This window comes from Bombina bombina, chromosome 6, assembly GCF_027579735.1.
Source record: "Bombina bombina isolate aBomBom1 chromosome 6, aBomBom1.pri, whole genome shotgun sequence".
NCBI classification, from domain to species: domain Eukaryota; kingdom Metazoa; phylum Chordata; class Amphibia; order Anura; family Bombinatoridae; genus Bombina; species Bombina bombina.
The window spans coordinates 1129357082-1129380435 of record NC_069504.1 but is presented as its reverse complement, the minus strand read 5'-3'; the positions used below and the strand labels follow the sequence as shown (position 1 = coordinate 1129380435).

The following is a 23354-nucleotide window of genomic DNA, read 5'->3' as shown; positions in this document are numbered from 1 at the left end:
TATATCCTAAAGAGAATACAAGGGGTGTTGATGAGCAAACCAGTAGGCTGCTTTGTGCAGTGAATCAACTTTACAATATACTTTTATTATTTATTCGTTTTTTGGAATCTAAAAATTGTGGGTTTTCTCAGAACTAACAAAACACACGGCAGGCTTATCAAGGCTAACCATGCTACATATCAGTCCCTAATTGGATTTAACAGATTAGAACTGCAAAACAATGTACTTTATACTAACATGATCACCATGGCTATTGAAAAACAATTGCAGCAAACATGTTTATTTTTAAAATCTCTAGACTTGGCTGTTATCTTATAGCAACAGAAGGGTCTTGTAATTACAAGGTGTTTACTGTCCCTTTAAAGATCTAAATGTTTCGGCCAATCTCACAAGTCGCCATCACAACGCAGACGTATGATTATTTAGATTTCTGCATCAATAAGTATTAGTAGCAGCAGAAACTTATAGGGACATAAAACCCAAATGTGTTTCTTTCAAGTTTCCAATGTACTTCTATTATGAAATTTGTTGAAGAGATCTCTAGATAAGGTAGCGTGCACGTGCCTGCAGCAAAACAAGACAGGAAATAGTGCTGCTATCTAGTGCTTTTGCTAATGTATAACATTGTTCCAAAACTGCAGACACGTGCACACTTCTGAATAATACCTTCCTGCTTTTCAACCAAGGATAATGTGAAAACAAAGAAGTAAATGGTAAAGTTGTTTAAAATTGTTCGCTCTTTCTGAATCATGAAATATTTTGTTGGGTTTTATTTCCGTTTTAGAAATGTGCAAAAATGAAAGGAGTTTTACCAGATGACACAAATAGTTTTACTTTGACATCCATGTCCCTTTAACTGTTGTAGCTGTATTCTGACTGCAGATCTTTTCCCTCGGATTAAAGCTGTCAGTGAGCTCTCATCCCAATACCATATCAGATATGAGCAGTTATAGGTTCATAGGAGGGCGCCACCTAGTGTATAAATAACACTATTTCAATAAACCATTTTACCAAAATAAATCTGAAAATATATAGCTGCTGTTTTGGATCAAGAAACAAATTATTATGCTACAAGCACAGTATATGTCTATTCTCTTTATAGCTTTTAGGATTAGAAATATCTCATTTTCTCATTTTTTTCCTTTTTTCCTTTTTTTTTCAGGAAGGCGGAGTGAGTGGTTTTCTCCATGCGTTTGTTTGTGAAGTGTTTGCTATGGTTCGCGCACATGTCGCAGCTTTAGGAGGGAACGCAGTGGTGTCCTACATTATGAAGCAATGTGTGTTTATGGAAAACGCAAACAAGAATCAGGTGAGACAGGAAATAGCCACAACATTATTAGGATCTACAGTATTCTGAAAATAAAATTATTTGCAATTACAAATGTATTCCTTATTCAGTATTTTCACCCGGTTCTACCAAACCATAAACCATCACTCTTGGCTAAACAACACCAAACTGAATTGACAAGGTAGAAGTTCCCAAAGTTAGTTTTGTAGCCCTGACTTTTGTGTAAGGAACTTAAAGGTGCTCAAACAAAACACTATTAATGGCTGTATGTTTAACGTTTGCAGGCTATTTCATTTTTAAACGAATTCCTTTGTTTTACATTGTGTTTAAACCCTGTAAAAGGGATAAATACATTGTTAAAATAGTGATCCTGTGCCACTTAGTGTGCAAATGAGAAGCAGACATACGTGCGTATGCTTCACTCACTAGAAAAGAATGTGGGTGTTCCAGGAGTGCAACATGTTTAACTCTTATTTCCTTCTTAATACAGGAAAAGTCCACAGCTGCATTCATTACTTGTGGGAATACAGAACCTGGCCACCAGGAGGTGGCAAAGACACCCCAGCCAAAGGCTTAAATACCTCCCCCACTTCCTTCATCTCACAGTCATTCTTTGCCTTTAGTCACAGGAGGTTGGCAGAGGTGTCAGAAGATTTCGGAGTAGTTCTTTAGGAAGGGTATATGCCCTTCAATATGGGACTGGAATTTTAAGTAGTCTTGTCAGCCTCTCAGTGAGAACATTGATGAAAGTTAGTCTGGTGATGCAGGAAGAGTCTTTTGGCGAAGCCATCCAGACTCATATTAACAGCTTCTTAAGCAATCAGCGTTAACGAGTTTCACTGCCTGCTTTCTTCACTCAAGTCCATGTCAGAGGCGCTGCGACAATCTGTCAAACTTGAAGGACTGTGTCGCTGTTCCACGGTATAGATTCTGGTAACATTGTTTCATTTATACACACATGTATAACGATAGAAGACACTGTCACAGTGGGACTCCTTTATCTTTATGGAATCAAGGATTAATATCTCTTGAGGGGGATTATTGAACAGTGGGGTTTGTTAATCATATTTGTTATGTGATTTCGACTGCTTATGTGCAGGAACGTTCGGGCTCATGGCTGATACAGAACATACAGGTTATTTTTCATTTGGAGAACTGCACAGTTTTTTATTAAGCTGGCGCTCCTTTTCTTAGCAGGGGCAGTCCTGCATGAGCACCATGTGACCGGGAGTGATCAAGTTTATTTCCTGCTTCCGATTCCTGACCGGGTGTCTGCAGAGAGGAGCATCTTCTCTACCTGTCTGGGTCATAGAAGGTGGTGAGTGCCCCAGCCATTGGGGGTATAAGGTGCCAGTTGTTTTTTTCTCTTTCGATAATTTAACTTAGACGAGTTATAGAGGATTTTGATATTTTAGAGGGGGATCCCTCCGAGTCAGAATTTGATACCTGTGTATATTGTGAGGAGGCCCGGGTAACCCAGCCCTCTCAATTATGTTCCATATGCCACAATAGGGTGTTCTCATCAACCAATGTTGGAATGTCAGAGACCACTGAGCCATCTGCCTCTGAAGATTCTTCATCCAGTGAGGTGTGTTCCCTAGGTTCTTCTGTTCCTACATATGCAGTTTTCCAGAGTTCCACTCGCCCTTCGCCTGTTAGGGGTTTGTCTCCACCAGAGGTTACTACGCAAATTCCGCATGGCCATCTCTATGGCCTTAGCGATGCTACCTCTTCCTGCTGCATGCAAGCGAGGGGTTAATCCAGGTTCTCCTGACCAAGGAACGTAGTGTAAAATGACGATTGTGTCCGATCAGTCCTCTGGGTATTCTGTTTCCTCTGAGGCTTTAGAGGTAGAACCTCCAGGGTTGGAGTCTACTGACTTGAATCCTCCGACTGTAGAGGGCTTAGCATTAAGATTTAAATTGGCACCCTTGCATTTACTTCTGAGAGAGTTTTTGGCGATGTTAGAGGTTCCCAGTACTGATCCATCAGTTGCATCTCAGTCCTCTAAATCAGATAACGATCTTGACTAGATGGAAGGAGAGGGATGGTGTTACTATTTCTTATCATCTTGATTTAAATTTTGTTTTATTCTTTATTAGAATCCCAGTTCCGAGCTCTATGGGGGGTTTGTGTCGTGTGACAGGCTGGACCTGTTTTTTGTTTGCCCACTCCCTTTTCAGCTATTATATTTGGGCGCTTGCCTATTTTCCTTTTGCCTTCTATTCCGTTTCGGCTAATTTTCAGGTTTTATAGCTCTCAGTGTTATAGAAACTCTTAGAAAGACGTTTTGTCACATGGGATTTTTGATATCGACTTAGATGGTCGAGATTGTTGTAGACTTCCGGTGGAAGCATCTAGATCTCTGTTCAGGGTAATGGTCCCTCGATAATTGTGAGAAAAAATTTAAGCCCCGGCGTTTATATTCTTTAATTTGATTATTCTTTAGGTTTTTTTTCTAGCATTGCTGGAATTTAAGAATTTATGTTTAGCCCTTGAGTGCTTTGGCAGATACGTTGTATCCTAGATGACAGGCAGGACCTGTTTTGGGTACTAGTTAAGTCTGCTCCTTCCTTTTACACAAGAGAGGGAGTTTTTTTTTTTTCTAGCTTCCGGTCCAGGCACATCGGGTTCATCTATACTAGAGTACAGGCTGGACCTGTTTTAAGTATTATCTTGGATGGGCGCTTGATACTGAATCATATGGATCTTGGGGTCCTAGAGGCCGGAGCTAGGTTTTTTTTTGTTGTTGTTTTTTTTGGGCAGTTTTCTCTTGATTTTGTCTTTGGCAGAGAGAGGGAAGTGTTCTATGACTGTTAAGCAGAGCTTATTAGTTCTCCTTTTTCCAGAGAATGTAAGGTTCTCTCTTCTTTTGTTCAGGAAGAAGGATGTTTTTCCTATTTCATCCTTTTGAGCAAATCCGGTTCTTAGGAACCGTATCTTCCAGCAAACCTTGCTCTGTTCCTAGGTTTCCTTTTTGGGATCTGGGGTTTAATGTGGCAGTATCCTGCTCCAGAGTTTACAGTAGTTCCCGGGTCTTAGCATTCTGGTTTTCTTACCATAGGCTGTTAATAGACTTTTAGGGATTTTCTCTTGTATTTTTGATCCTCATAGACGGATCTAGACTTGAGTTTCTGGTGTAGACACCAGGGTGGATTCTTGGATGCTGATTTGTCTTGAGTGAGTTTCTCTTAGCTCTTCCGGGACGGTTTGGACTTTGTCGCTTGTGGGGAGTGAGTGTCCTATGGGGGTCCGTGGATCATGAGTAGCCTTCCGTTTTTATTCCTATGGTTCCTCAGTCTAGCATTCTGCTTTGAGGATTTGGTCTTCTGGGTTTGTACCAGTTGGGACCTTTCAGTGGGTAAATCTCATTTTGGAAAGGGAGAGTTCCTCCTGCGTATACAGGAGGGCTTCGTGCTTGGTGGTGGGCGGAGGCCCACTACGGCTCTTTGGCAGAAATCCACTGTATGAGCGGGCTTTTCAGGAACGGTTGTTCCCTACTATCTTTCTTCCTTTGAGGGTTGGTACCTACTACTTTGAGTCGGATGTGCGCTGTCTCCCTCTCTTCTGTTTCAGTACAACTACTACCTTGAGTCGGATGTGCGCTGTCTCCCTCTCTTCTGTTTCAGTACTTTTTTTATGTATATACAGTGGGGCAAAAAAGTATTTAGTCAGCCACCAATTGTGCAAGTTCTCACACTTAAGAAGATGAGAGAGGCCTGTAATTTTCATCAAAAATATACCTCAACTATGAGAGACAAAATGTAGAAACAAATCCAGACAGTCACATTGTCTGATTTGGAAATAATTTATTTGCATATTATGATGGAAAATAAGTATTTGGTCACCTACAAACAAGCAAGATTTCTGGCTCTCACAGACCTGTATCTTCTTCTTTAATAGCTCCTCTGTCCTCCACTCATTACCTGTATTAATGGCACCTGTTTGAACTTGTTATCAGTATAAAAGACACATGTCCACAACCTCAAACAGTCACACTCCAAACTCCACTATGGTGAAGACCAAAGAGCTGTCGAAGGACACCAGAAACTAAATTGTAGACCTGCACCAGGCTGGAAAGACTGAATCTGCAATAGGCAAGCAGCTTCGTGTGAAGAAATCAAATGTGGGAGCAATAATTAGAAAATGGAAGACATACAAGACCACTGATAATCTCCCTCGATCTGGGGCTCCACGCAAGATCTCACCCCGTAGGGTCAAAATGATCACAAGAACGGTGAGCAAACATCCCAGAACCACACGGGGGGACCTAGTGAATGACCTGCAGAGAGCTAGGACCAACGTAACAAAGGCTACCATCAGTAACACACTACGCCGCCAGGAACTCAGATCCTGCAGTGCCAGACATGTCCCCCTGCTTAAGCCAGTACATGTCCAGGCCCATCTGAAGTATGCTAGAGAGCATTTGGATGATCCAGAAGCGGATTGGGAGAATGTCATATGGTCAGATGAAACCAAAGTAGAACTGTTTGGTAGAAACACAACTCGTCGTGTTTGGAGGAGAGAGAATGCTGAGTTGCAACCAAAGAACACCATACCTACTGTGGAGCATGGGGGTGGCAACATCATGCTTTGGGGCTGTTTCTCTGCAAAGGGAACAGGACGACTGATCCGTGTACATGAAAGAATGAATGGGGCCATGTATCGTGAGATTTTGAGTGCAAACCTCCTTCCATCAGCAAGGGCATTGAAGATGAAACGTTGCTGGGTCTTTCAGCATGACAATGATCCCAAACACACCGCTCGGGCAACGAAGGAGTGGCTTCGTAAGAAGCATTTCAAGGTCCTGGAGTGGCCTAGCCAGTCTCCAGATCTCAACCCCATAGAAAACTTTTGGAGGGAGTTGAAAGTCTGTGTTGCCCAGCGACAGCCCCAAAACATCACTGCTCTAGAGGAGATCTGCATGCAGGAATGGGCCAACATACCAGCAACAGTGTGTGACAACCTTGTGAAGACTTGCAGAAAACGTTTGACCTCTGTCATTGCCAACAAAGGATATATAACAAAGTGGATGAAAAGACAAGGGGCGCCAACATAGTGTGAATCAGTTTACGACCACTGTAAAACAATAATTTGCATAGAATCTACTCACAAAAAGAGTGGCACCTTGAATCAACTAGGTGCGTGCAGGCAGGCTGACATTCAGGACCAGCAGTCAGTACGCTGGAGGTCTCACCCGGGAGACCTGTGGATAAGTAGAGAGAGGTGTAGATGAGATCAGCTGTGAATCGTGTAGTAAGCCGGATCGCCAGAGGAGAAGTTCAAATGGCTGTGTTGATTTTCCCAAAAGTGCTGCTCACACGATCGAACTTACTCCCAAATGAACTGACGATGTCAGTATAAGGAAAAAGCTGTTTAGAATCCAACTGGGTAAAAAACACTGCAAGCAGCAGTATATAAAATAGCAAGGAACCGAGTCTGTATAAAAACAAGGTATTTATTTGCTACGCGTTTCTCAGTCCGTAAAGGACCGTTTCCTCTACGGACTGAGAAACGCGTAGCAAATAAATACCTTGTTTTTATACAGACCCGGTTCCTTGCTATTTTATATACTGCTGCTTGCAGTGTTTTTTACCCAGTTGGATTCTAAACAGCTTTTTCCTTATACTGACATCGTCAGTTCATTTGTGTGAGCAGCACTTTTGGGAAAATCAACACAGCCGTTTGAACTTCTCCTCTGGCGATCCGGCTTACTACCCGATTCACAGCTGATCTCATCTACACCTCTCTCTACTTATCCACAGGTCTCCCGGGTGAGACCTCCAGCGTACTGACTGCTGGTCCTGAATGTCAGCCTGCCTGCACGCACCTAGTTGATTCAAGGTGCCACTCTTTTTGTGAGTAGATTCTATGCAAATTATTGTTTTACAGTGGTCGTAAACTGATTCACACTATGTTGGCGCCCCTTGTCTTTTCATCCTCTTAGATTTCCTGATCCATCACACCTTGGACACAAGCGGAGCAAGCCTTATGTTATGAACTTTTGTTGTCACTATATCCTTTATTTTGAAGTGGACTGTTTTTTTGTTCGAACACTTAACCACAATTTTTTAGGAATTGGACTTTTTATCATATCGGACACTGGGAGATTTGTTCATATTGCATCACTGTTGTCCAAATTGCCACAGATTGGAAATAAGTTTTTACACTTGTTATTTTATAACAAATTTATATCCATTTTGCACAACATATATACTTTTGTCTATGAGATACACTTTAACAGATATCAATTCGAACTAGACACCAAAGGGATATTTATTTCATATCACTGCCACTTTCACAATAGCGCGTCCCCTTAGTTTTTTCTTTTAGAAATCACTCTAATATATATAACAAAGTATTGAGATGAACTTTTGATATTGACCAAATACTTATTTTCCACCAGGTATACCTATGATGAAGATTACAGGCCTCTCTCATTTTCTTAAGTGGGAGAACTTGCACAATTGGTGGCTGACTAAATACTTTTTTGCCCCACTGTATCTGATTGGGGAAGCCGATCAGGCGTCCTTACCTATCCCTTGTTTCCTCGTGAGTTCTCAGGGAAATGTTGCGTAATAGTTAGCTCCACCGCTTCTGAAGCAGAAGGTTGTGGCTTTGAACCAGGTCAGCTCTTGTATTTTTGCTGCCGGAATGTGCTTCTGGTGTCAGCTAGCATCCCTAAGAAGATTTTTAATCAGGGATCTTCAGACAGACCTATTGGATCCTTTTTCTTTGTGACTATGTTTCTCTTTGTTGGGGATGGTTTATTCCTCGGAGGCAGATTGCGAGAGGTCGCTTGGGCTTAGCCAAGAGAGGGGTTTTTGAAAGGCTACGTTCCTTTCCGTTGGCACATAAATGGTCCCTCGTCATCTATCTTAGGTTTGGAGGACCTCCCTTGTAGGGAGGAGCTAGATCGTTCGGGCTCTCTATCGGTTTTTCCGGAGTGTTTCTTTTTCTCCAGGATGAGCTGGAGAAGGGCCTTCCTAGCGAGTTCTGGCTTGAGCAGTCCTTTTTGGGACAGATAGCGGTCATAACCTGATGGGTAACTTAGCTGCCTAGCATGCAGAAGGTTGTGGGTTGAATCCAGCGGCAGTCCTTGCTCCTTGATTGTGGGCTTGCTAGCAGTTTTTCGATTTCCTGATTGTTCTTCTGTTCCAGAGGTTCATTGAACTCTCAGGCGTTTTCGTTCTTTTTGCTAGGGCACTGGCTGCGGTCAGGCCAGTATCTTCTGTTGCTCATTCTTGGAGCTTAGTCTTTATTTTTAGGGGGTTGCATTGGGTTGCTTTTCTACCCGTGCAGGAGGTGGTCTTTGAATTTTATATGTAATTTTCCTTTCTAAATGGAAAAAGGTTGTTCCCTCTCAGGGAATTTTGCCTTGATGTTTTTTTGACTATGGAGGCTTAGTTGCCTTCTTTATTGTTAGTGGTGGAGTTTGTTTTTCGCTTGACCTAGGAGTCAGTGGGACACTAGCCTCCTCAGAGGTTATGGCTCAGTTCAAGAGCAGTGATGTCTTCTTGGGTCTCTGGCATGAGATCTCTATGGTCCTGATTGTTGGGCTGCTATCTGGTCCTCCTTACATTCTTTTTCTTTTTTACTTCTGTTGAAGCAGCATTCGGGAGAATGGGTTTGTTGCAGGCTGTGGTGCCCTCAGTATTGGGCCGCCTCTTCTTTTACCCTCCCGTTAGCATTCAGTGTCCTCTGTAGCTTGGGTATAATTTCCCACAAGTAATGAATGCAGCTGTGGACTCTCCCTGTATTAAGAAGGAAAACATTATGACTTACCAGATAATTTCCTTTCCTTCGATACAGAGAAAGTACACAGCTGCATTTATTACTTGTGGGAATACAGAACCTGGCCACCAGGAGGAGGCAAAGACACCCCAGCCAAAGGCTTAAATACCTCCCCCACTTCCCTCATCCACCAGTCATTCTGCCAAGGGACCAAGGAAACAGTAGGAGAAATATCAGGGTGAAAAAGGTGCCAGAAGAAAACAAAATAAATTTAGGGCAGCCCATTGGAGAACACAGGCGAAAGCTGTGGACTCTTCCTGTATCGAAGGAAAGAAAATTATCTGGTAAGTCATAATGTTTTCCTTCTTAATACAGGGAGAGTCCACAGCTGCATTCATTACTTGTGGGAAATTATACCCAAGTTACAGAGGACACTGAATGCTAACGGGAGGGTAAAAGAAGAGGCGGCCCAACCTGAGGGCACCACAGCCTGCAACAAACACAACAAATGCCTGTGTTCTCCGATGGGCTGCCTAAATTTATTTTGTTTTCTTCTGGCACCTTTTTCACCCTGATATTTCTCCTACTGTTTCCTTGTTCCCTCAGCAGAATGACTGGGGGATGAGGGAAGTGGGGGAGGTATTTAAGCCTTTGGCTGGGGTGTCTTTGCCTCCTCCTGGTTCTGTATTCCCACAAGTAATGAATGCGTCTGTAAACTCTCCCTGTATCGAAGGAAAGGAAATTATCTGGTAAGTCATAATTTATGTTTTTATATTTCAACTAAATCCCACTTCAGCTCAACACACTTCCAAAAAAAAGTGTTTTTGACTGTCCAGTCGCTCATGAACTGTTACCATCACTTGAGCGTTGCTCACAAAACTTTTTGTGAAACATTTATCCTATTTCCTTCCTCTTCCTCACGCGGCTATCTTGTGTATCTGAGCAGGGGGCATAAAGAAGACTATCATCTTCTCTAAGTGGGTTGGTGTGAAAGTGTGTAATCAGTAGTAATGGATCATATGTTATCTGTGTATGGAAAACGTATTGATCAGAAGAATAAATATTAACATTTTTGCAGCTTTTATGTTTTACTTACATTTTCATTGTTCTATTCTTTCCTTCATTTAAATAGCTTTATTAGCAAATGACAAACACTACTGAATATAAGCATTAAAGAGACAGTCTACACCTATACAAACATTCGCCCATACCTTAGATCCGTTGGGAATTTTCATAAGGCACCCCTTCAACCCTAACGAGTCAGCGACACAACTAAAGTTATTTAAAATCAAAAGTTATATTTTATTCGTTAAAAATGGCCGACAAACTCCGCCCAATCCCTTCTCCACCTACTTTATAGTGGTGTTTTCTTTCTATCTAACAAACTCGTGCACGTAGCACCAAGTGACGTTGAGACTATCAAAATATGCATGCACTTCTTTAGGGAAGTGAGGAAGCGGAAGTCCGTCTGCGCATCAGGACGGAAAAAAAAATAAAGCGTATCGCAGATTTTCAATATACTTACACAATACATTGACGGTCCTACTAATAATTTGATCCGTATGAAAATTGAAAAGCTATTTTGGTACCGGATATTTGGTTCCACTACTGTTGCGCATGCGCGAAACGAAAGCGGGAGACAATTTTAACATTGAAATTAACACAGTATATGATGTCGTTTATAGGCGGAGCTGGGCGGCCATTTCTAACTGTCTAAATCTAACTTTTGATTTCAAATAACTTCAGTTGTGTCGCTGACTCGTTAGACTTGAAGGGGTGCGTTATGAAAATCGGCAACGGATCTAAAGTATGGGCGAATGTTTGTATAGGTGTAGACTGTCCCTTTAACTATAAATGCAAACGTTGGCTATATTCCTATGAATCTGAAGTTTTTGGGGCAGTGTTTTATTTATATACTGGCATCAGGGAGTGTAATGTGCCCGCTTACTGAGTAAATATATTTTCTACTTTTAGGCACAGTGTCTGATTAATGTCAGCGGAGACGCAGTGATCTTTATCCGTGAATCTGAACTGGAAGGATCTGCAAACTCTACACCAGCAGTGACTCAGCCGACATATGCTGCCGAGGTCACTTCATGAAAGGACGCTGCCTTATGGAACTTGTGACTCCATGAGAGATTCTGCACATCACTTTATTGAACAGTTCTCCACATTTCACTGTCATTCCGTAATACATAAATCTCAAGAAAGAAGAAAAGTATGCCAAGCTTCAACATCAAATGCCGTCTCAATCAACAACTTGCATGAAAGACACACAGAGAGAACCCCGAGTTTTACATGCATGTGCTTTTAGGTGATAAAATATGCCATAAGTTTAACAGAAAAAGTCCCCTTTTTTCTTAAATTATATGTAATGCCAGCATTCTGACCTAGGGGATGTCACCCATTTCTCATTCAGTATGTTGTGTACCATAGTTAATTACACTGGTACGTGCTGGTTAAAGAGAGATACAGCAGAACTCATACACATCTAGATATTCTAAATATATATATATATATTACAAAATGTCAGCTAGCAAATCCTGTACAAATCTGTGGTATGTCCCTGCTCTCTTGAAACAAAGTATTTGATAAATTTTATATTAAGCTTAAGAACCATCCACATGTTTTAGGAGACAATTTTATATAAATTACTCCTTTGATCCTAAGGCTTGTCAAGGCATATATATATTATATATATATTATATATATATATATATATATATATATATATATATATATATATACATACACACACACCTTGAAATTTCCAGTGGTCCACTAGTCCCAGGCGACTTAGAAATTGCAGCATACGACTTAGAAATTTAAATGTTTCCTATCTTTAACATTGAATAGACTAATAACTTTTATCCTCTGGGCTAAATGCTTTTAACCCCTGACTAGTAAACTAGTGATATTTTTCCACCCCTGTGTGTGTGTGTATATATATATATATATATATATATGTATATATATATGTATGTGTGTGCGTGTATGTGTATATATATATATATATATATGTGTGTGTGTGTGTGTGTATATATATATGTGTGTGTATATGTATATATATATATATATCATTTTCTATTAACACACATGGCCTGCTGCTGTATGTAATCTCAAATAGGCAAACCTATTTTCTGTTAAAGCTGAGATTTATTTGCATTTAATACCATAACTGGAATTACGTAGTTGTAAGCCATATTTAATTTAGCCTGTTAAATTTGAATGAACCATTGGTTCCCAGAACAGATACATCTAAGCCTGAGGACAGATGACTTAATTTAAACCACGTGTGCTAAAGTTTGGATAATCCCTTATGCCGGGTTTAAGAGCATCTGATGTATTACGTTCTCTTCAGTAAAAAAGAGTTAATGTAGGATCTAAGGACAGTTGGCTTCAGCAGTAACTCACGGTTGTATATTTACCTATATAAATAAAAATCCTATATTTTTATACCTTGTGTTTCATTTGCTGTGTTATCCATGTTAGTGGGGAGAAAAAGTCTTCTATAGTTAGTTTTGAAAATCTATCCCGGCACTACTTTGGGAAGTAGGATGTGAAAATAATGTGTAACCTCAAGTGAATATAAATGTGAGCGAGTGTCCAGCACCGGTGGTCCAGAAACAGTGTAATAAATTTGCACATTTCTAGCTGTGGCCATAGTTTTGAAAGAAAATTGTATCCCCCCTAAACCCGGACCACGTTGTCCTCATCTGTGTTGAAATGATTATAAGGGAAAATGCTCACAGGTTATGCTTGAGGCTTACAGGACACAATGTAAAGCTAGTATCTCTACAAAGTGTGTCAAAATATTTGCTCTTAACTCCAAAGCAAATGAAGCTGCAACCTGGAATCCAGGTGCAGGTCTGGAAACAAGGGAGTGGACATGCACAACTTCAGAAGAGGAGGAAACCACAACTGCGCTGACAAAAATGGGATGATCATGGTGACAAGGCAATGTCACTATGGATATTGTGGAAAAAGGGGGAAGCATAAATCCCAAGCTCAGCCACTTCTCTAGGAAGGTGTCCATTGCCCAGCTGTTCATGTCTAGAAGCCATTTTCATTTTAGAACTCCGTGTGAATAAGCTACCAGTTCTTCACTTCATCTATCAATAGAAAAAAAATATATATAATATGATTGAGTTGCCTAAATGATCAAATCTTCAGTCTCATCAGTGCAGAGTAATTAATAGCCTAGGTGGAGGAATACAAAAATAAATATATTTTAAGACTAAATAGAAATCTCTTTTTTGTGGATCAGAAGTGCACAACCCTCTGAAGGGGCAAGGCAACATCGATTGTGTCCTTCTCATGAGGTGTCTGTATTCTTTCCTGAATAAGAGTTTGAACTGGAGAAGTTGCCAGAATGAAGCTGGGCAAGGTTGTATGAGGGGTGTGCGTACTTTGTGGGATGGACCCTGTCTAGGCCTCAAATTGTATTTGATGGCTTTTTAAAATTGGGTTGGTGAGGCAGACATAGCTGGAATCTCCCTTCCCTGGAAAAAATGGATTAAAAAATGTTTGTCAAGAAATGAGGCAATATGTCTTTACCTCATAGGTAAGGTACAGTCCTCTCTCAAAGGAATCTCCAAACAATAGGATGTTTTGTGGTGGGGTTAGCCTCCGTAATAGGTAGTGACAGAGATTCTATCTTGGAGAAATAGGAATTGTTTTGGATTATAAAGTTGCAATCTAGTATTACATTGGGGATGAATGAAGAATGGGACATCAGTTATTTTATAGATAACTAGTTTCTATATATACAAGGTGTTTGTTTGTAAAATACTTTTCCCCCTTTTCCTATCCTGTATTTTTTTTTTAATTCTCTTTATTAATGCTGAGGATACAACAAAATGTTACAGATTTCACAGGTACATTCATATGTTTTACATTCAGTAAGCGGGTACATACATAGTTTGAATCAGTACAGAGTATATATTGACTTACGATATCGTCTTGGCCCTTATAGCAGGGCAGGTACATCCTTGCAAATGCACTATAAATCTGTTAGATACAGTTATCATTGTATTGCATTCAGTTGACAGTTTGCACGTATCCCTCAACATATTTATTGTTTATATAGTATTAATCCAACATCTTAACACCTAGCTTAACCTAAACAAAAACAAAAAACAATACCTAGTCTAAGTTTGAGAAGCCTCATCCTAATGGTGCTTAGTAGGTTCTAGTGTTGAAGGAGGTGCATGAGCAGCCATGTCTGCGGGAGGTTGAAGGTGGGGGAGAGAGAGATAGAGAGAAGGGAGAGAGAAAAAAAAATAAAAAAAATTAATAAGGGTTAAAAGAAAGATTCAATAAGTATTGTTTCAGAGTCACCAGGCCTGTTCTGGGGAGGTCTCTCCATTGTCAGTGCGGTCCACTCACCCCTAAGCATTACCTCTAGTATTATCTCATGGTTCGCGAATGGTCTAAGGATCTGGATCTGCTGCCCAGGGGGCAGCCGCTCCAGGAGGTCCGTCCATTTTTTCAAAAAGGGTAGGAGTCTATGTTTGGTATCCCAACAGGCGTCTTGTCTTTCTATAAATAGGTGTTTGAGTAGTGTTTTCTTAAATTGTGGTATAGTCGGGGCACGACTGGAACACCACAAGGTCAGTATGCAGTGTCTTGCTAGCAGTGTACAAAGTGTTAGTAAGGGCTGGACTTTATTGCCAACCGCAGTCCATGTCCTATCCTGTATTTTAATATTTACTATGTATTATGGGCGAACCCTACCTAGAGCAATGCACTTAAATAATTATAATTCTTTTTTATGGGTTAATTCTTCTTGCTTTATAAGTATAGTGTGTTGAGTGAAATGCAGCCACAAGGGGGAGCGAAACACGTGAGATGTTTTTCTTTCCTCTGGATATCATCCTGTCTGCCATCTATTGTTTTTTTAAGTATTTTGAATAAAATTTAGATTTTATTTCTTACAGCACATCTAGTAGTGCCGGTATTGCATTTTTTTTCGTCTTTAGCCTCAGTAACATTCTTGTCAGCTACATTTTGATTAATATACATGAGCGTTCCATCTAGAACCAAAGGGTCCAAAATATCAAGAGTTTATTCTGTGCAAAATACAGGGATTTTTTCAGGCCTAAGTAACACTACATTTTTGTCTCAGGATCTCTTTCTTCCAAGACTTAGTGTCCGTGCAATGAAAGTTAAAAGGGTTTTCAGATAAAGTGGCTTCTATTTCTTTAATAAAGGTGGTGAGAGTCTACGAGCCATTACTCCTGGGAATTCCCCACCTAGTCATGAGAAGGAAGTAAAGATTCCCAACACTCCAAGAGCCCTTAAAAACCCTTCTATCGCACCTGTAAATCAGTCTGGTTTATCTTTGACTCTGCAGAAGGAAGGTAATCCAGGTATTCTGTGAGATGGGGCCTCAGACCAATTTGAGTCACATTTTCCCCTCAGAGAGCTACTGTTTGGACAGGGGGAAGCTTATGCAGTATTGGGTAGTGGCACAATTACACCCATCAGTAGTCACAGACCTTCCACAGGTGTCGCATGGACCGTTCCCTAGCCTCTTGCTGTTGGATCACCGTTATACTCCACATACACAGATCCTCTGCTGTCACACGTACAGCACTGCATTGGCTATCTACTGGAAGAAGTTTTTTTTTTCTGCAGATGGTAAGTCCAGTAGTGTGGGTACTCAGGTAAATATGTAGTCAACGTTTATGTGGGCTCTCAGTTAGCCTATAGGCTATTAGTAGGTACACTTAGTGTTGCACATCATAACCAGGGGACTACTGTGACAGGCAGTATTTATTATATGTTATGTATGGGATTTTGGGCTGCAGGAACCTTATATTTTTTCACCCCATGTTTTACTTATAGTATTGTGTCAGGCTTTCTTTCATACAGGTTGGAAGAGTCCACAATTCATTACTCCTGGGAATTGCTCTTCCCTACCACTAGTAGGAGGCCCAGTCTTGTCTTTGCCTCCGCTGGAGGAAGGTGAAGAATGAAGATGTGCATTTGATTCTTCAGTGAGAGGGGTTCTCAGATTAAGTTAAGGCCATTTTCCTTCATTGCCGTTCTTGATAGAGGAATGTATTTGGAGTATGGGTAGTGGCATATTTGTCGCCTGTTGGGAATAATGTCAGGGTTTTTTCCCTGTTTTGTTTGCCATGTGCTGCTGGCAGCCATTTTACTCACCTCTCTTGCTGACTCTGGTGCATACTGTGTGATGCTGCTCATTTCCTGCACTTCCTTTTATGACCAGACTGGTGTACATCATCCGTGTGAGACAGGATGCAGTCTCAGAATTGTGATGTCATCTCTTATTATTTAGAGGGCCTCTGTTCAGTATGCTTTGTCCTTGCGTTGTCTCAGACCTGTTTGTGAGAGCTCCTGTGTATTACCTGGCTGTCTGATGTCCCTCCTGGTTCCTGATCTCTGGCTTGTTCCTGACTCTGCTGTTCTCCTTGTTCCTGATTCCAGCTCGTCTGATTACTCGCTTTGGCTCCTGACTCGGCTCGTCTAACTGCCAGCTCTGGTTTTGATTCCTGGCTTGTTATTTGACTTGTGGATTTTTTATTATTTTTTGCTATTAATAAAGGTGTGATTATTTTTGCACTTCTCGTCTCAGTCTGATTCCTGGCACCCTGACATTACACAAGGGCCATGAATCCTAATGGTGCTAATAATCCATCTTTACCTGCCATAATTTCCAGGATGGATGAACAGGATCACCGCTTGGATCAATTTGCACTAGCCCTGCAAACCCTGCTGACTCGCACTGCACATTTGGACCAAAGTGTCCCGCAAGTTATGTCTGCTCCTGTTTCCGCTGCTGCACCTAGTCCTACCAGGTGCATGTCCGGTTCTGCACCTCTACGTCAGCGTTATGGAGGCGATCCTAATCAGTGCAGAGGGTTTTTGAACCAGGTGGGCATTTACTTTGAGATGTTACCTCAGGCATTTCCCTCTGACAGAGCTAAGGTGGGATTTCTCATCTTGTTACTCTCTGACACAGCTCTTGCCTGGGCTAATCCCTTGTGGGAAACTAATAAACCTGTGATTTCAAATTACCCTGAATTTGTGACCTCCTTTCAAAGGGTATTTGATGTTTCGGCTCGCTCCTTCTCTGCTGCTAAACGACTCATGTCCATTCAGCAAGGTACAAGATCTGTTGCTCAGTATGCCATTGAGTTCCATATGCTTGCTGCAGAGGTAGGTTGGAACAATGAAGCCCTTGTTGCCGCCTTCTTTCATGGGCTCTCTGATGTGATTAAAGACTATGTTGCTGCCAGAGATTTACCAGAAGATCTCGAGGCATTGGTGTGTCTTTTGATCCTAATTGACATCAGACTGAGAGGCCCTCTTTCAAGGAGCGTTTGCAGAAGCCTCCTGTTCTGTTGTCTCCTACGTGTTCGTTCCCACTCATGCCTCCCTCTCCTCCCATGCCTCCTGGTCCCGAGTCACCAGGTACTGCTGAGCCGATGCAGTTGGGATTCACACGCATGTCTGCGGCGGAGAGGGCCTTTAGGAGGAGGGAGGGGCTCTGCCTTTATTGTGGGTTACAGGGCCACCTTTTGAAGTCTTGTCCTACACGGCCGGGAAACACTCACACCTAAGGTCCTGTCGGGGGCAGACCTTAGGTGGTTTATCCTCGTCCCCGGAACCACTAAAGGAGAAATCTTTGGTCACGGTTGTCCTTTCCTGGGTGGACTCCTTAGTCACCCAGGCTCTTGTTGACTCCGATGCTGCGGGCTATTTCATTGACAGTGCTTTTGTATCGAAGCACTCCATTCCTGTTTTGCCTCGGTCCTTTCCGCTTGCTATTGAGGCCATTGATGGCAGGCCCCTTCAGCCCGCACTCGTTACTCACGAAACTGCTCCGTTATCCATGGCTGTTGGGGCTCTCCATTTTGAAACCCTCCAGGTCCAGGTGATAAACTCTCCGCATTTTCCGGTTGTTCTGGGTTATCCCTGGCTCCAAAAGCACAATCCCAGTCTTGACTGGCGCAGGTCCGAAATTTTGTCGTGGTCTCTGCAATGTATTTCCACCTGTCTTCGGAAACCAGTTAAAGTCTTGTGCAAATAAAAAACAAAAAGGAAAATAGTCAAACTAACTAAAAGTTAAGCTGCTGCACCTCAAAGAAACACTATACTCCTCAAATGATGGTGTTAACTTGTAAAAAAGAAAATGGTCAAAAGGTGGCGCTACAGGATCAAGAACTGCTAGAATTTGTAACAATATATATTTGACAGGTTACTATGTAGCAATACATCGTAATATCTGTGTGTGTGTGAGTGTTCAGTACAATTTATTAATGAAGAACAAAACTAATACATCAAAAAATCACTTGTAAAATAAAATTACCAATACATGTATTTAACAATTTATAAATCTATTGACACCGGTGTCAAGGTCCAATCATCCAATTTAAAATGCTTATTAGTTTAAAAATGACCATAAAAAGCGCTATTCATATCAGTGTTAAAAATGTAATTGTTAAATCTTAATATCACAGCATAGTTACACTTATATACAAAGTCTGTTTAGCACTATCCACAGCTTTTATGTGGTTGTTGTATTACTCAGTTGTTGTGATAATAAAATGAAATGAAATATCAAAATGTACCTTGATAGTCGTTTTAGGCTGTAGATTGAAACACTGTGTTGTCCGTGATACAGCTCACCTTACAATGTCAGGTGCAGATTGAAGATACAGGTAAAGCTTTCCTTTTCCTTTTTTAGAAGATAGTAGTAAGCTCCCCAACGGCTAACTTTTCGGGACCTGATGATCCTAGGGTTCCGTCCTGCTTACTTGACTGAGGGTCTTGTAGAAGTTTTCGTTTAATCAGGATTAGTATAGTTGCAGCTCGAGCGTTTTAACTAGTATATTACGCCTTGCAGGGAGCTGGAGGTGTGCACACACATTCACGTAAAATCCAGTCAGGTGATCTACGCGTTTCGGCTAGATGCCTTTGTCAAGATACCTGACCTCCATTGATTCCTCTCTCTTATTCGTTCCGCTGGTTAACCCTTTATAGTATTTGGTTGATTTTTATTTGATTCATTTATATTCCTTTCTGCTTTGTCCAGTTTATTTACTTAGTTCATTTTTCGTATTTTTTCGTATAATAAGTTCATCTTATTAGATTTTTGTTTGAAAAATTAGACTGAGACATTTTAATGATTACATAAATACATAGTTAACCCCTTAACGACCAACGACGTACGCCACACGTCCTCAAAAAAAAATACAGTTAATGACCGAGGACGTGTGGCGTACGTCCTTGGTCTGGAAAGCAGCTGGAAGCGATCCTGCTCGCTTCCAGCTGCTTTCCGGTTATTGCAGTGATGCCTCGATATGGAGGCATCCTGCAATAACCCCCCTTGGCCATCCGATGCAGAGAGAGCCACTCTGTGGCCCTCTCTGCACCGGACATCGGTGGCCGGTATCGTTGGCGGGTGGGAGCTTACGTGGGAGGCGGGTGGACGGCCATCGGTGCTCAGTGTGGAGTGGAGAGGGGCGGGATCGGGGGCAGGAGCTACGGGGGCGCGCACGGGAGTGGTGGGCGGGCGCGTGCACGGGGCGGGAGCGGGTGGGAAACCGCTACACTACAGAAAAAAAAGGTTAAAAGTTAAAAACACCAATACTGTAAAATATAATCTAAGGGACCTGGAAGGGGTTGGGGGTTGGTCTCGGTGGGGGGGGGGGAAAGCTACACTACAGATGGCGCCCATTATTGCAGAGGGGAAGGGTTAGAGAGCAGTTTGGTGGGGGATCAGTGAGGTTGGGGGTCTAAGGGGGGATCATACACATCAGCATATGTAAATATGCTTCTTTCTTTTTTTATTTAAAAAAAAGGGCCAAATACCTTTTATTTTAGTACTGGCAGAGTTTCTGCCAGTACTTAAGATGGCGGGGACAATTGTGGGGTGGGGGAGGGAAGAGAGCTGTTTGGGAGGGATCAGGGGGTCTGATGTTTCAGGTGGGAGGCTGAGCTCTACACTAAAGCTAAAATTAACCCTGCAAGCTCCCTACAAGCTACATAATTAACCCCTTCACTGCTAGCCATAATACACGTGTGATGCGCAGCGGCATTTAGAGGCCTTCTAATTACCAAAAAGCAATGCCAAAGCCATATATGTCTGCTATTTCTGAACAAAGGGGATCCCAGAGAAGCATTTACAACCATTTGTGCCATAATTGCAGAAGCCGTTTGTAAATAATTTCAGTGAGAAACCTAAAATTGAGAAAAAATTAACGTTTTTTTTAATTTGATCGCATTTGGCGGTGAAATGGTGGCATGAAATATACCAAAATTGGCCTAGATCAATACTTGGGGTTGTCTACTACACTACACTAAAGCTAAAACTACCCCAAAAAGCTCCCTACATGGTCCCTAATTAACCCCTTCACTGCTGGGCATAATACACGTGTGGTGCGCAGTGGCATTTAGCGGCCTTCTAATTACCAAAAAGCAACACCAAAGTCATATATGTCTGCTATTTCTGAACAAAGGGGATCCCAGAGAAGAATTTACAACCATTTATGCCATAATTGCACAAGCTGTTTGTAAATAATTTAAGTTAGAAACCAAAATTTGTGAAAAGTGAACGATTTTTTTGTATTTGATTGCATTTGGCCGTGAAATGGTGGCATGAAATATACCAAAATGGGCCTAGATCAATACTTTGGGTTGTCTACTAAAAAAAAATATATACATGTCAATGGATATTCAGAGATTCCTGAAAGATATCAGTGCTCTAATGTAACTATCGCTAATTATGAAAAGAAATGTGCTACTTGTATTTATGGCCCTATAGTTTACAAAAAAAAGCAAAGAACATGTAAACATTGGGTATTTCTAAACTCAGGACAAAATTTAGAAACTATTTAGCATGGGTGTTTTTTGGTGGTTGTAGATGTGTAACAGATTTTGGGGGTCAAAGTTAGAAAAAGTGTGTTTTTTTTCCATTTTTTCCTCATATTTTATAAAAAAATTTATAGTAAATTATAAGATATGATGAAAATAATGGTATCTTTAGAAAGTCCATTTAATGGCGAGAAAAACGGTATATAATATGTGTGGGTACAGTAAATGAGTAAGAGGAAAATTACAGCTAAACACAAACACCGCAAAAATGTAAAAATAGCCTTGGTCCGAAACGGACAGAAAATGGAAAAGTGCTGTGGTCATTAAGGGGTTAAAGTGTTCTTAGAAACTTTCAGGTTTTTTTGTATATTTTTGTATACCTTATCATTGCATAATAGTGCTCTTCTTTTCTATAACGGCATTACAGATGCTTTATTAGCTGATGCAATTTTAGGTAAAACAATGTATGTTATTATAGATATTTTAATTGTTTTATGTATGAATTATTTTCCAGAGATTGATAATTTAATAAATGTTTATTACAATTGATAGATATTCTTGGGACAGAAATTACTATAATTTATTGAAAAAGATTAATTTAATAGAAAACAATAAAAACAATAGATGCAATAGAACAATTTATACGATTTGATTAAGATCAAGTTCCGAATTCAGACCATGGGGATGTAAAGTCTTGAAGCTATAAATCAATTCTGCTTCTGCTTTTAGGAGTCTTTTTTCAATGTCTCCTCCTCTTGAATCTTTATGGATTTTCTTTATTCCCCAGAACTGAAGTGCTTTTATATCTTTTTATTATTTTTTATAACATAGAAATAGATTGCATGAAAAAGTGGTGGATGGTGTTACCACCAAGAAACACAGCACATATAAAAGCTGTGGATAGTGCTAAACAGACTTTATATATAAGTGTAACTATGCTGTGATATTAAGATTTGATTTAACAATTGCATTTTTAACACTGATATGAATAGCGTTTTTTTATGGTCGTTTTTAAACTAATAAGCATTTTAAATTAATGATTGGACCTTGACACTGGTGTCGATAAATGTATAAATTGTTAAATACATGTATTGGTAATTTTATTTTACAAGTGATTCTTTGATATGTATTAGTTTTATTCTTCATTAATAAATTGTACTGAATACTCACACACATATATTACGATTTATTGCTACATAGTAACCTGTCAAATATATATTGTTACAAATTCTAGCAGTTCTAAAGCCTTGTGCACTTCTTCTATATCTCAATTGCCAGAGGAGTACCGAGAGTTCCTAGACGTTTTTGACAAGTTGCGTGCCGGTACGTTGCCTCCTCACTGGTCTTACGATTGTGCCATAGACCTGCAACCTGGAGCCATTCCTCCTCGGGCCCGGGTTTACCCTCTGTCTGTTGTGGAGAATTGTGCTATGGAGGAGTATGTTGCCGATACTCTGTTGCAGGGATCATCCGCAAATCCTGCTCTCCTGCAGGGGCTGTCTTCTTCTTTGTGAAGAAAAAGGGTGGCGAGTTAAGACCATGCCTCGATTATAGGGGTCTTAATCGTCTTACCATTAAGAATGCTTAACCTATTCCGCTCATTACGGAACACTTTGACCGCCTCAAGGGAGCTACGGTCTTTACTAAACTTGATTTGAGAGGAGCGTACAATCTCATTAGGATCAAGGAGGGCCACGAATGGAAAACAGCATTTAACACCAGGAGCGGCATTATGAGTATCTTGTAATGCCCTTTGGCCTATGTAATGCTTCTGCTGTTTTCCAGGAATTTATTAATGATGTCCTACGAGATATGTTGCAACAGTGTGTTGTGGTGTACTGGGACGACATCCTCATACACTCACCCACACTTGAGGCTCATAGTTCTGATGTTACACGGGTTCTTCAGAGACTATGTGAGAACGGCCTGTTTTGTAAACTCGAGAAATGTGAGTTCCATCAGACTCAAGTAACCTTCCTAGGTTATGTTATCTCCGTTTTAGGGTTCTCCGTGGATCCTGACAAGTTATCTGCAGTTCTGTAGTGGCCTCGCCCAGTTGGTCTTCGGTCTATTCAATGTTTTTTGGGGTTCACCAATTACTATAGAAAGTTTATTAAGAACTTTTCTTCCTTGGTCAAACCTATCACAGACATGACCCGTAAAGAGAATGATCCACTCCATTGGTCACCTACTGCCATTAAGGCCTTTGACAGTTTTAAGACTGCCTTAGTTGCCGCTCCAGTTCTGGGTCATCCTAACCCTGTCCTGCCTTTCGTTATTGAGGTTGATGCGTCTGAGACTGGAGTAGGTGCCCTCTTGTCTCAACGTTCTATGCCTGACGGTTCCTTGCATTCGTGTGGTTTCTTCTCTAAAAAATTGTCTCCAGCGGGGTGCAATTATGAAATTGGCGACAGGGAATTACTGGCCATAATTTTGGCACTCAAAGAATGGAGGCATCTTCTCGAGGGTACTAGCGTGCCAGTGT

The 23354-nt window shown here is 41.0% G+C and overlaps 1 protein-coding gene across 6 annotated transcripts in view; it reads left to right on the top strand.

Moving 5' to 3' along the window:
• The window catches only part of C2CD5 (C2 calcium dependent domain containing 5), a 584106-nt gene extending 571628 nt beyond the window's left edge, over positions 1 to 12478 (top strand). For all 6 annotated transcript variants that reach the window (XM_053719104.1, XM_053719103.1, XM_053719107.1 and 3 more), the window contains 2 exons: positions 1163 to 1309; positions 10997 to 12478. In XM_053719104.1, coding sequence (XP_053575079.1) covers positions 1163 to 1309; positions 10997 to 11122 — 273 coding nt within the window. In that variant the 3' untranslated portion in view covers positions 11123 to 12478. The remainder of the gene's footprint in view (positions 1 to 1162; positions 1310 to 10996) is intronic.
• The last annotated feature ends 10876 nt before the right edge of the window (positions 12479 to 23354 follow it).